We start from the raw sequence: 13,363 nt of genomic DNA on the forward strand, positions 1-13,363 counted from the left end.
AGTAGGTCCTTGCTGGGACCTAAGTGCCTATAAGCCATTTCAGGAGATTCTGGTGTAAGTCACATGTCTATTGCCAAAAGTGAAGACATTAAGCAAAATCATGCTGTGACAATCACAGCACTGACTTGGGAAGTTCATCAGTGACAGTTTACAAGCTCTTTATAAGTGTGGCGTGAATCCATTTGTTAGCTTAAATGTTTATGCTTTCTAAAAGCATGACATTCGATTATAAAGTACTGTCCCAGACTCTACTAGTGTCTCAGGAATAAACTTGAACCCTAATTTTTAAAAGGAGAAGAACTTAGTGAAAAACATTGCACAGTGATATAGATGTGAATGTTTAGAAATCCCTAAGTGTCCTAAACGTGACCTTTGACATTGAAGAAGTGAAATTTGCTATGGATAGGGACATTTGGAGGAGGCCTCTGTGGTGGGGAGTGGGAGGAGATAGTGGAAGGAGGGTGGTTGAAGATCAAGTGGAAACCAAGAGCACCTCATGTGGACAGGCATATCTCACGCAGGCAGAGGCCTCTACAAGATACTTGGGGTTATGCTGATAGGAGTTTTTATCTTGTTTCTCTTGACTTCAGTTCATCTGGGTATAGTTTTTCTCCATTTACTGGTGGTTTCTCTTTTTTTGTTGTTGCTGGTTAGGGGGCTTGAACTCAGGGCCTGGGCTCTGTCCCAACAGTTTTGCTCAAAGCTCTTTGGCTTTGAGCCACAGCATTGCTTCTGGTTTTCTGGTGCTTAATTGGAGATAAAGAGTCACCGACTTTCCTGCCTGGGCTGGCTTTGAATCATGATCCTCAGATCTCATCCTCCTGATTAGATAGGATTGCAGGTGTGAGCCGCCAGCACTGACTACCTAGTGTTTCTTGTGGATAAGATGGCATGCATCAACCACGTGGGAACAAATTTGCATTCTCAGAACAAGGGAGATTTCAGGACTGACAGAGGAGCATAACGGAATCTTGGTCTTTCATCTGTATTGTCAGTGTCCCAACGGTTCTTTGTGAGTCTGGTACAAACTCATTTGTTCACCAAGCTTACTGTGCACACTGACATTTCCAAAAATGCTAGGTTTGATGGTGAAATGCTGTGACAAACCCTAAGAGAATCTAAATAAACCTTTATGCAATTTGGAAACTTCTGACTTCTAAAATATCTGGCTGAACAGAAGAGCCACATTATTGAGCAGCAGGCACCATTCCTGGGTGCTAGGGACACAGAGAGAGACCAGGCACTGTCCCCAGGGGCACTGACCAGTGAGGGAGCTGTCACATGCTGTGTGCAGTATGCCAGCAGACAAGGAGCGAGTTGTTCTTTCTGGTTGGAGTGTTCAAGGAAAGCTTTCTAGAGAACATGGTATCTGGATTGCCTTTAAGGTGAGGAGCAGTTAGTTGCATGTTCTCTAGGGAGATGGAAAAAGACATTTCAGGTAGAAGGAATGGAAAAGGACAAAAGCACCAAATTCACAAAGCCACGGAGCTGAGATGAATTCTAATGTCATATACACCTACAAGGAGGTATATTTGTTTGTTAGATAAAACACCCACTGCTGGCTTAGACAATGTCATTTTCCCCCATCACAATCCTGGGAACAAAAGTCCATAATCAAAGTGATGGCAGGGTTGATGAGTCTTCTGAGACCTTTTCCTGGCCTTGTAAGTGGCCATCTTCTTTGTCTGGGTCATCGTCATCTGTGTGTGTCTCGATTCCAGTTACCTCTGCAAGATCATGGCTCATATTTGACAAGTTCCCCTACCGAATGATTGTTTCACCTTTTTACCTAATTAACCTTATATACCTTTTCAAGACCTTGCCTTTAGAAAATTGAATTCCAAGGTATAAGAGTTAGGAAGTTAAACGTATTAACTTGAGGTCCACTGCCATAGTGGTGTAATGAAGCCAGGTGTGAATGACCCACACAGGGGCCAGAGGAAGGCATGGTAAATCACCACTGGATTGGGGGCTTAGGAATAAATAGAATTGTCTCCCTTTTAAAGAAAGAAAGAGCTAGCACTGGTGGCTCATATTTGTTATCCTAGCTACTCAGGAAGCTGAAATCTGAGGACTATGATTCAAAGCCAGCCCAGGCAGGAAAGTCCAGGAGACTCTTATCTTCAGTTAGCTACCAGAAAACCAGAAGTGAAGTTGTGAGTGTTAAGCCTTGAGCAAAAGAACTCAGGGACAGAGCCCAGGCCCTGAGTTCAAGCCCCATGACCAACAAAAAGAAAAAAAAAGGAAGAAAAGAGCAAAAGTGTGCTTTGCACCTGTTCCAGAGAACGTGACACGCATCCTAGCCTGAACCCTCAGATGACATGCGAGTCCTGGAGGTGCGTTTCTCACCACACTGTCAGCCTCTGACCCCTGATTGTGACTGCCACATGTCTACCACCACTCAGCCTCTCACTGTGGTCCTGAGAGCCTCCTCCCCCTTCTAAAGAATTCCAGAACTGTCTCTTCATTTTCTCACTTAGCAGACAGCAAGTATCTTCCTCCTATTCTCCTTCTTACCCCTTGTAACTCAACTAGCTCTTTGCTGTCCCCCCACCTCTGGCCTGGGTCTTGACATTGCACACTCTGCACAGGTCCATCTGACTTGTTGCCAGCTTCTTAGTCATCACTGCAGTGTCCTCGGGTTATGGGTCCATTACCAGTGTGATGGCGTGGAATCCTGTGCAGCATAGTGTGTTCTGTGATCTTTTGTTGTTGGTAGTGGTCATGGGGCTTGAACTCGGGCCTGAGTGCTGTCCCTGAGCTCTTTGCTCAAGGCTAGCACTCCACCACGTTGAGCCATAGTGCCACTTCCAGTTTTCTGGTGGTTAATTGGAGATAAGAGGCTTATAGTCTTTCCTGCTATGGCTGGCTTTGAACTGGGATCCTCTGATCTCAGCCTCCAGCACCTGGCAAGCTTTTTAATTTCACAATCTCTTCTAAAAAGTGTTTAGTTTTCCCAAAGCATTGCAAAAATATCCTTAAATCAGTAAACATTTAGGATTCAGACAATTAGGTTTATTAATAAAAAAGCCCAACATGTTGCAGTCAGCTCACTCATGTTTACTGAATAGTATGCTGCACAGTGTTATAGAGGAGGTGTCTGTGTGTATGTGTGTGTGAGGGAGGGAGGGAGGGAGAGAGAGAGAGAGAGAGAGAGAGAGAGAGAGAGAGAGAGAGAGAGAGAGAGAGAGAGAGAGAGAGAGAGATGGGGCCCAGGAGAGTACTTATAGTACCTAAAGTTATTTGAAAGAAATGATGAGGGCTGAAGATGTAGCTCAGCAATAATGTACTCACCTGGAATGTATAAAGTCCTGTGATTGGTTTGGGGAAAGATGGGGAAGAGAGAGAGAGAGAGAGAGAGAGAGAGAGAGAGAGAGAGAGAGAGAGAATATATGAGGTTATGTTGAGGAACTATAATCATGGTTGACTTCTGAAAGGACCCAGAGTTAACAAATATGCCTACTTTATTTGACCTGGATTCCCAGGTGTATAGGCCTTAAACACCTACAACGTACTTCTGAGAAACTTAAAATGAACTGTCACAGGAAATTTCTGTGTCTTATTTGGATGCATAGCATAGAACTCCAGTGCAAAAGAATTGGGTACTTTTATTATTTTAGGGTCACAAAATGAAAATGTAAGGATTATATGCTTATGACCAATGGAAGATGATTCAGATTTGCTTGACTTGCCCCATGATTTTTAATTTTTCAGGCTCTTCTATATAAACTAGCAATTAGGATGATACAGCCTTCAAATGATATATAATTTTATCTGTGAAATAATAGGTAATGAGCACTTCTTTAAATGAAAAAGAAAAACCCTGAAGTAATTACTGGGTCATGAAAATAAATTAATTTAAACTCAGTCCTTTAAACATGAAAATGTGTGACCTCTAAAGCAGTCCATGTGCCACATGTAAGTTCTTTCATGTGGAAAATTATGACAGAACGATGCTGATTTATTAAGAATATGTGGCACCCACCACCTCATTGCCTATAAATTTAATCTTATAGCTTCAGATGTCAAATTTCTGAAGAAGCTGGGGAGCAGATGTTTCGAAGCCAGTAATAGATGGAGATCAGGATTTGAGCCAAGTGCTCTTGTCTCTGAGACCCACACACTTAACCCCTAATGGAGCTGTAGCCAGTAAAATAAAACTGAACTTGGTAATAGTTACATCTCTCCTTCCTCTTCCCTCCTCTTCCCCTCCCCACCCCTACACTCAACAAGGATAAATTTTGTGTTGTATAATTCTAAAATATTATCTTAGAGACTCTGTACTGGAGACTACTTTGCTGAACTACCCTTCTGTATTGGTGGCTGGATTGGGGGGACATTCCCCATTAGCATTGCAGAAGTGTGCTCTGTTTCACTAGATGGTTAAAATTGCTTCCAACTTTTAGGGCCTATCTGTGTACCACAAAAACCATCACAATAGCAATCACTCTTTGTCAAGCAAATAACAGCTACTGGCTATTTTCAGTGCAGGGAGACTATGCACTGTTGATTCTGCAACTACTGCTCAAGTCATAAACTGATGACAAGTTAGATAGGCTCATGGACATTCGTATACACATATTCCTATCACTGGAGCATGGAATTGCATGTGTTTCATAACTTACTTGTGATAGGAGAGAGCTTATATTTGAGAACATAAATTGGGGAATCAAATAAGAATGTAACTCCTTTCCTCAGGTATAAAATTCATATATTAATATCACTTACTGGCTGTCTCTACACAATACAGACCTCTGTGTGGTTACTCAGTCTTTTCGTGAAGTCAATTGTAGAAAATTAATCAATTGACAGTCAATACTAAAAAAAATAGGAATCATAAGATAAACTTTAATGTCTAAAGATAATTCTGATTTGGAAGTGGAAATCAGGAAATCATTTTCCATAACTGAGATGAGATGTCCCTAGACCCCCAGATCTGGAGGCCGCAGGCTCCTGTGTGCCGAGTCTTCCTAAGAGAACTTGTCACTGGGATTTCAGTTCTTTTTCTCCTCCTGGTCTGAAGGGCCGGTTGTTGCAGGGAGTGCTGGGTTAGGTTTTATCATTCTTGGCCTTTGTGACCATGGCTGGGGCACTGCTGAAACGGCATTCTGGGAGATCCCTGAGAAGAGTGCTGTGTGACACTGGACTTTGATAGTCATCCTGGAGGAAACTGCATGTGTACACGTGCCATGATCGCCTGTGTAAGGAGCAGCTCCAGGCAGACCTTTACCAGCAGTCCTCAAGTGGGCAAGCTTTGCAGATGGATCCCCTAGAGGAGACCACTCTGTGCTTGCTGAAAGCCACTCAGGCTCTGAAGGCCTCCTTACCCTGGTGTCCTCTCCTTTGCCTTTTCCATCTTGTGCTGCAAGACTCGTGTCAATGTTAGGCCCAGATTCCTATGTAGGACCTGGCCTGTGGAGCTCTGGGCCTACAAGAGTCAGATAGGGGGCTGGACCTGTGTACTTTATGCAGGTATTTCTCCTCCCTCTGTGCCAGTGCTGGGACTTGAATACTTAGACCCTCTTGCTCTCACTTGGCTTTTTCACTCACAGACGGCACTCTACCACTTGAGCCATGCCTCCAGTCCAACATTTTTTTGCCAGTTAATTGGAAATGGAGTCTTACAAGCTTTTCTGCCCCTGTTGGCTTCAAACTTTGGTCCTCAGATATCAGCCTTCTGAATAGCTGGGATTTCACGTGTGAGCCACTGGCGACCCAGTTCTCCTGCAGGTACTTTTAAATACCCATTATGCTTTCTATTTTTTTCCTTCTTCAAAACTCCTGACTCTTGATTTAAGTATTTCCTACTGGGAAAGGTGGCTCACACCTATAATCCAGCTACTCAGGAAGCCAGTCTAGGGGGAAAAATTAATATAAGATCCTATTCAAAAAATAAATAAATAAAACAAAAAAATTAATCTAAAGGAACAAGGATGTGACTCAAATGGTTGAGCACTCAGGGTTCCAACTCTGGTAACTGCAGATGTAGATATGGTTATAGCTAGATCAATAGGTAGATATAGATATGTTATTTTATCTGTTTCTCATGTTCTTTCTGTGTAAGGTAGCAGGGGGCACTTATAATATCTATCTCACAGAGTTGTGAAGCTTGAGTTAATATCTATCATGTTCTTAGATCAGTCATACCTCCTAAGAGCTAGAGTTCGATTTTTTTTCTTTCTTTTTTTTAATGGTGGCCAGACCATTATATAAATGGATCTTTAAGTTTCCTAAAGAAAAAAAAAAAAGATGCGAAAAGGTGCTTTTCTGGGAGACAGTGATTTACACTTTGTTTTCCAAGGTGGAGTCCTGGGAAGGAATCTGTATGTGGAGGAACCGCAGGAAAGGTGGTTCCTGAACTCTGTGGAGCGAATGTTGGCAGCGTACCTGGGGCACACCTAGTGCGGTGACAAATGGGGAGATGTTCATGACTGCTCCTTTGGGGTTCCTCATAGGAGATTTTTAAAAGATGAGAATTAAACTGGATGTAGAGAAGGAGGCATCAAGAGGAGGGGGTCAGGGAGAAGGCAAGTGCCAAGAGGTAGCAGTTGCCTCTGTATTTAATAAGGACTAAGGCAGAATGAGTGGCATTTTCCTAAACACCAGTACGACTTACATGTTTTTCCTCAGCTTCTTCCCTGGAGAAGGATATTGGCCAACTGCTTTGTTAAAGAAAACAGGCCCTGCCCATTTGTGGCCAGTCTGAAGGGGAACTAGGCAGGCCCTGAAGCTCCTGCCTCCAGTTTTCTCCCCAGATGTTTCCTGGGATTCTGCCTGTGGATTGCTGTGTCCATAGGCTGCACCAGGGTTGCCCTTGATATTTCTGGCACCAGGCTTGGCTGATGGCTGCCCTTTGCCCTGGCTTTCTTGGCCGTGATGAACTTGATTGTAACTTGCCCTCAGTCTCAGAGGCCCAACCCTATCAAACTGCTGCGTGTTTATCTTGCAATCCACAGACAAGAAGAAGGGAGGCAAGTTCCAGCCTTTTAAGAAGTTGTTTGGCAAAAGGAAAAAGAAAGACACTTCGTTTTCCCGGGAGGCGTCAGTGAGGCAGAAGAGTGATTGCACCCCGAGTGTCAGCAATGGTACCTTCTCTTCCGATGAGGAGACCCTGGAGGACAGTCTGAGGTAACAAGGCATCTTTCTTTTCCTATCTCTGGCAGAGGTGCAGGATATAGGCTTGGGATTCGGAGGGAGGCAGGTGCTGTTTTTGGATTCGGAAGATAGGAGATGGCATCCTTGGTATGTCCCTCCTGGGACGTGCACATGGCACTCAGTGTGCTGTATGTGGAGATGTTACCTTGGAGACTTAGCAAATGAGTCTGCCACCATTTGTCCCAAGTGCAAGGAGATTGGATTTTTATTCCCTGCCATCACTGGTGGTAGGAGTTGGCTCCTCCCTGATCTGGCTCAATGAGATTCTTCCAGGTGAAGACCAAGTTCCCATGTCCCAGTACTCAGCAAAGAGAAGGGAAACATAGACCAGTGACTTAACTGGAGTGAAACTTGCAGATGGCTCTGGTGCAGGGTACCTTCCTTGTACCGCTGGCTATCTCTAGAAGCTTTGGATGTGAGTTATTCATGGATACAACTTCTCCTTCTGAGCCTCCTTCCATCCTTACTTCCATCCTTTCCTTCCCTCCTTCTGCCTCTCAAATTGTCTCCTTCCTTTCTTCCTCTCATAGGACTCAGGCCAGAACACATCTGGTGGAGAAACAGAAAATGTTTTTACTGTGGTCCAAGGACAAAGACAAAAGCAATCTGTGTCAGTAAGGGAATCCCAATATATACTACTTGTGTACCCAAACCCAAAACCATAGAAAAGCAGCACACATTGAGTCCTAGAATGTCACCAACAGTGTCCATTGCTTCTCACTAGTACTGGCTTTTTGCCTAAATGGACCTGCATTGGTTTTTCCATTGCCTTTACTGTTTAGGGTAAACAAATGATTGATTTTATTGTAGATTTCAGAGTAAGGCAGGAAGGAAAAGATTTAGCTGGAGGGGAACACCGCTAGCACTGACAATCCCTTCCTTTCTCCCTCACCCCCACTTCTTCATCCCCCTATCTCCTCTATTTTCCAAGTGAATCAATTTTGACTTTACTTCCATTCCTTCAGTTGTAAAATAGGAATGGAGTTTTTTTCTTCAATATCAGAGTGAATCAAGTGTGATGGAGAAGCAATCTAATGCAAAATGAGGTCAACTATGGCAAGTTCACCTTTGGAAGGACTGTTCTATGAAAACATGTCATTTATGTAGTGGGTGTGTGTTTACCCACATCTCTGATCCAGTGAATTGTCCTAGACTCTGACAGACGCTATATACTCCCTGTTGTATTCTATTTAGCTCTTGGAAGTTTCCTTAAGGCTTGAAGTTTTGCAGAACTTGGGAAAATTCCACATTAGATCTAGCAGCTTCCTTTCTATAAAACATAGAAAATGTTTCTTGTTCTCACTATTAACTCTTGTTTAGAAACCTACTTTTATAAGACTTATGCTATATTTCATTTAAACATTAGTATATATAAAAGCTCACCTCATAAATAGGAGGCTAGAAAGATAAACTTTGTATTTTAAATTTGGAACATATCTCTGTAAATATTACAAATATAGGAAAAAATAGAAGTATTTTTAAAAGTATGCATCCCCTTTCTTTCCAGGAAATTGGTAATTGTACAGTAATTCTGTGCATTAAGTTATTCTCATGTACACTTCTTACAACAGAGCTCAATTTCTGATTGTCTGTTCTATTCACAAATGGAGAAAATGGAAACTACCATTGCTAACAAATCTTCCAGTGTATCACTCAGTTAAGAGACAGGTTGTTTTATACCCTTGCATTGTGTAATGTTCCAAAGAAATCTCTTGAAAGTTTTTCTTTTCTTGCTCCATAATGGAAAGCTGTCACTAACACACAGACCTCAAAACTCAGTTAATGCGGTAGAGGCCCAGGGAAGCAGATTTCAGTCCTATGGAAGGGACAATTCTTGAGTTACTAAAAATCAGGAGCCTAGGTTGTCCCCAGGGTTTGTGAGGATGGCATTTCTTCATGGAATGTGAATTTAAAGTTGCTGAACTTTAACAGTGTGAACTCTTAAGAATCTGTCATTCGAGAAATGTCTCTATGGCTAAAAATAGCTCCTCATTGATCTCCTGCTGCTATAACTTCTCATTTCTCTGGGGCATTTAAAGCATTCTGTGCTATCTGTAGTTTAGAAGCCTTTGTACATCATGCACTGCTGCTTTCAAAGTATTCATGCTTTGGGAATGAAAAAATAAAACATGATTTTTTTTTCACCAATTAGAATGTGCTTTTCTGTTAATTCAATATAACTAACAATATATTTCCAAAAGCATGCTAAATAAATGTTAAATATAAAAATGGAGAAAGAGTCATCTTGGTTTGAGAAATTCTAGGGGGGAAATGTAATAGGATTTTTTAGGGGATAGTACAGGGATTTAAATTCAGTATCTGGTGCTTAGAAGCAGGTGCTTTATCATTTGAGCCAGTCTGCTGGTCCTTGTATGTTGGTTCTTTATGAGATAGAGTCCAACTTGGTATGCATGCCTGTGTAGTCTGTGATCCTCTTATTTGTGCTTCTCCAAATTGCTAGAATGACAGGTGAATGACACTTGTTAAGATGAAGTCTTGGGAAACTTTTAAATGGAGTCTTAGGAAACTCCCTCTGCCCCCGCTCCCCCAGGCTGGCCTTGAACCTTGATCCCATGTTCCATCTCCACCTCACAAATAGCTTAGGATTACAGGCTTGAAACACCACAGTCAGCAAATTAAGATTCTTCATATGGAGCTTTATGGGGCTTTGACTATATTCTTGTGCCCTGTGCCTCTATAAGAATAGGGTTTGTAGGATGGAGCATTTCCAAGACTCCTTTGACCCCAGGCCCTCTTTTCATAGAGGATATACAACAGCATGTACTAAAGCCACCACACATTGAACAAATGGTGATGTGTCTTACATAGCAAACTGCTGGAATATTCACAATTCTCCAAAACTGGCTTTACTGTCCTTAGTTCAAAGAGGAGAAAACAAGGGCTAGTGTCATAAAGCCAGTAAACAGTATGCTCTGGGGCTGGGAATGTGGCCTAGTGGTAGAGTGCTTGCCTAGCATGCATGATGCCTTGGGTTCAATTCCTCAGCACCACATAAACAGAAAAGGCTGGAAGTGGTGCTGTGGCTAGCCTTGAGCAAAAGAAGCCAGGGCCAATACTCAGGCCCTGAGTTCACACCAGAACTTACACACACGCACGTGCGTGCACACACACACACACACACACACACACACACACACACACCCCAGTATGCTCTGAACTGCCTACTATTCTGCCCTTCCAGAAGGCTACAGCATTCCATGGAACTCACCACAGGACCCTGAGCTGTCCTCTGGGCTGTGGGTCTGGAGGCTCTGGTGCCCGTCTGCCTCTGTTTCCCAACTGAAGCTCTGCTACTTACTGGCACTCTATTCACATTGCTTCTTGTTTCTCGTGGACACCCAGTATTTTTAATATCCTGCTCAAAGATGGAACTTCCTAACAAGTGCCAACTACAAACATAGTGAGAAGTGACATTCACCCAGAGAAAGTGAGACCAGGAAATGGCTGGGTTATGAGGAGACCTTGTGGTCTCTCCAAACCATGACAAGGAATAAAAGTAGCTGAAAATGCAGCCTAACCTGTCATGTAAGACAGGCCCATTTTCTTCTTTTCTTCTTTTTTTTTTGTATGAGATTATTCAATAGTCTTAATGTTGGCTTAAAATACAAAAATCAATCTATATGAAGAACAAAAGGACAAAAAATAAAGCAAATAATAATCTGTCTGATAATAACATAAGCCCATAGTTTCATGCAGGAATGAATGTGGCAGCTATACTAGGAAGGAACTTTCCATTTCATTCTATGAAGCCAGTATTACTTTCATACCAAAATTAGGCAAAGACAACAGAATAAGCCATGGGCCTGGTGAGGTGGCTTATGCATGTGATCCAAGCTACTTGGAAAGCAGAGTTTGCACTCTAAGCCCAGCTTGGGCAAAAATATTAGTGAGACCCTCATCTTAATAACAAAGCCACTGTTAGTGGTACAATCCATTAGTAGCTAGGAAGTCCAAAGTCTGCTGGGACAGAAACCATGAGACCAAGGAAGGAAGGAAGGAAAGGAAGGGAAGGAGGGAAGGAAGGAGGGATGGAGGGAGGGAGGGAGGGAGGGAGGGAGGGAGGGAGGGAGGGAGGGAAGGAGGGAGACCAAATATGGTCTGGGAGCATGATTTCAGTAGTAGAGTAGTTGCCTAGCAAGTACAAATCCCAGTACTGCCAAAACTAAACAAACCAGAGACTAATGTCTTAATGGGTATGGACACAAAAATCTTCAGTCCAGTAACACAAGAAAAGAATTAAAGAGGGGGCTGGGAATATGGCCTAGTGGTAAGAGTGCTTGTCTCGTATACATGAAACCCTGGGTTCAATTCCTCAGCACCACATATATAGAAAATGGCCAGAAGTGGCACTGTGGCTCAGGTGGCAAAGTGCTAGCCTTGAGCAAAAAGAAGCCAGGGACAGCACTGAGGCCCTGAGTTCAAGGCCTAGGACTGGCCAAAAGAAAAAAGAATTAAATACAATAATCAAGTGGGATTTGTCCCAGAAGTGAAGACCTTCTTCACTTCTAATCCTATCTGGTCCTGGCATTTTTGTATGTATGTATGTATGTATGTATGTATGTATGTATGTATGTATGTAGATTGTGGGGCTTGAACTCTGGGCTGTTCCTGAACTCTTCAGCTCAAGGTTAGCACTCTACCACTTGAGTCACAGCTACACTTATGATTTTCTGATGGTTAATTGGAGATAAGAGTCTCATGGACTTTCCTGCCCCAGCTGGCTTTGAACAGAGATTCTCAGATCTCAGCCTTCTGAGTAGCTAGGATTACAGGCGGGAGCTACCAGTGCCCAGCTCTGGTAGTTTGTTCTTGGTTTGTGTAATCATGAAAGAGTGTATGGTTTTTTCCTGATGCTTTGTTATGCCCTTTGTCTTTATTAATATATTAGATTGATTTTTGTATGTGAGGACATCCTTTGAATTATTAGATAATCACATGTGAAAGAACAAATATGGACTCCTTACACCATACCCAAAAACTAACTCAAACTGGATTACAGATCTAAGCCTAAGACCTAAAATCATTCTAACACTCTTTAAAACAGACAAAACAGTGAACTTCCATTACCTGGAGTCAGCCAACTGTTTGGGCTCCTTGCTGGGGATTGAACCCAAGGGCAACATACATGCTAGACAAGCACTGAACAGCTGTCCATGTCCTCCAATTAGGTATGGTTTCTTAGGTGTAAAGAACACAAATGAGCAAGCAAGAAAGAAACAGATTAATTGGATTGTATCAAAAATAAATTTTATAGCGTACATCATGTCATCATGAAAACTGAAAAATGCATCTATAGAATGGAAGAAATATTTGCAGATAATATAGTTGCTAAGAGCCTTGTATCCAACGTAGATAAATTGCTTTTATGTTTTTTTTAATGAGCACAGGATTTGAGTAGACATTTCAATTTTAGAAAGATATGAAAGTGTTCAATAGGGCTGGAAATGTGGCTTACTGGTAGAGTGCTTGCCTAACATGCATGAAGTTCAGGGTTCAATTCCTCAGCACCACATAAACAGAAAAAAGCCAGAAGTGGGCTGTGGTTCAAGTGGTAGAGTGCTAGCCTTGAGAAAAAGAAGCTCAGGAACAGTGCTTAAGCCTTGAATTCAAGCCCCAGGACTGGCCAAAAAAAAGTGTCCACTAATTTGTAAGCCATACTTGCTGAATATCACGCAGGTCACATGAGGAGATGCCCTTAGGAAAAAAATATTTTTAATGAAGGAGGAAATCCTCACACATTGCTGGGACTACAGCAGATGAGAAGGTTTAAGGTGATTTTGTTAGTCTTTATCTAGTACTTCATTTTACAAATGTGGAAACTGAGACTTAAAGTGATCCTGGTGCTCCTGCTATAAAGGATGTGGGCCGAAACCCAGCATGCTGCACATCTTTCATGTGTCTGCTTCCTCTTCTCTCCCCAGTTCTCTGAACCAATGAGGAAGCTTTCACTGGGTCCACTCAGACTACACTCCCCCAGTGTTGTTCTTACCACTTCTTTATCTTTCCAAGTCTTATGGATCAACATTCTTGTCCCTCACCCTGTGCCTGGAGCATACCAGGCATTCATTCAGTATTGAATGAATGAATGAATGAATATTATACTTTATACCATATTGACACTTCCCACCATTTAGGTCAGTGTTTGTCTCATTTATCCTCTCATTTTCAGCAGGGTAATGGGTTTCTT

General features: G+C 42.4%; 1 protein-coding gene across 5 annotated transcripts in view; it reads left to right on the plus strand.

Moving 5' to 3' along the window:
• The window catches only part of Cracd (capping protein inhibiting regulator of actin dynamics), a 203,682-nt gene that overhangs the window by 140,693 nt on the left and 49,626 nt on the right, over nucleotides 1-13,363 (plus strand). For all 5 annotated transcript variants that reach the window (XR_007213512.1, XM_048363818.1, XM_048363819.1 and 2 more), the window contains one exon: nucleotides 6,957-7,128. Coding sequence is in view for 3 of the 5 variants with exons in the window: in XM_048363818.1 (XP_048219775.1) it covers nucleotides 6,957-7,128 (172 nt within the window). In the remaining 2 variants the exon portion in view is untranslated. The remainder of the gene's footprint in view (nucleotides 1-6,956; nucleotides 7,129-13,363) is intronic.

Source organism: Perognathus longimembris, chromosome 16 (genome assembly GCF_023159225.1).
Source record: "Perognathus longimembris pacificus isolate PPM17 chromosome 16, ASM2315922v1, whole genome shotgun sequence".
Taxonomy (NCBI): Eukaryota; Metazoa; Chordata; class Mammalia; order Rodentia; family Heteromyidae; genus Perognathus; species Perognathus longimembris.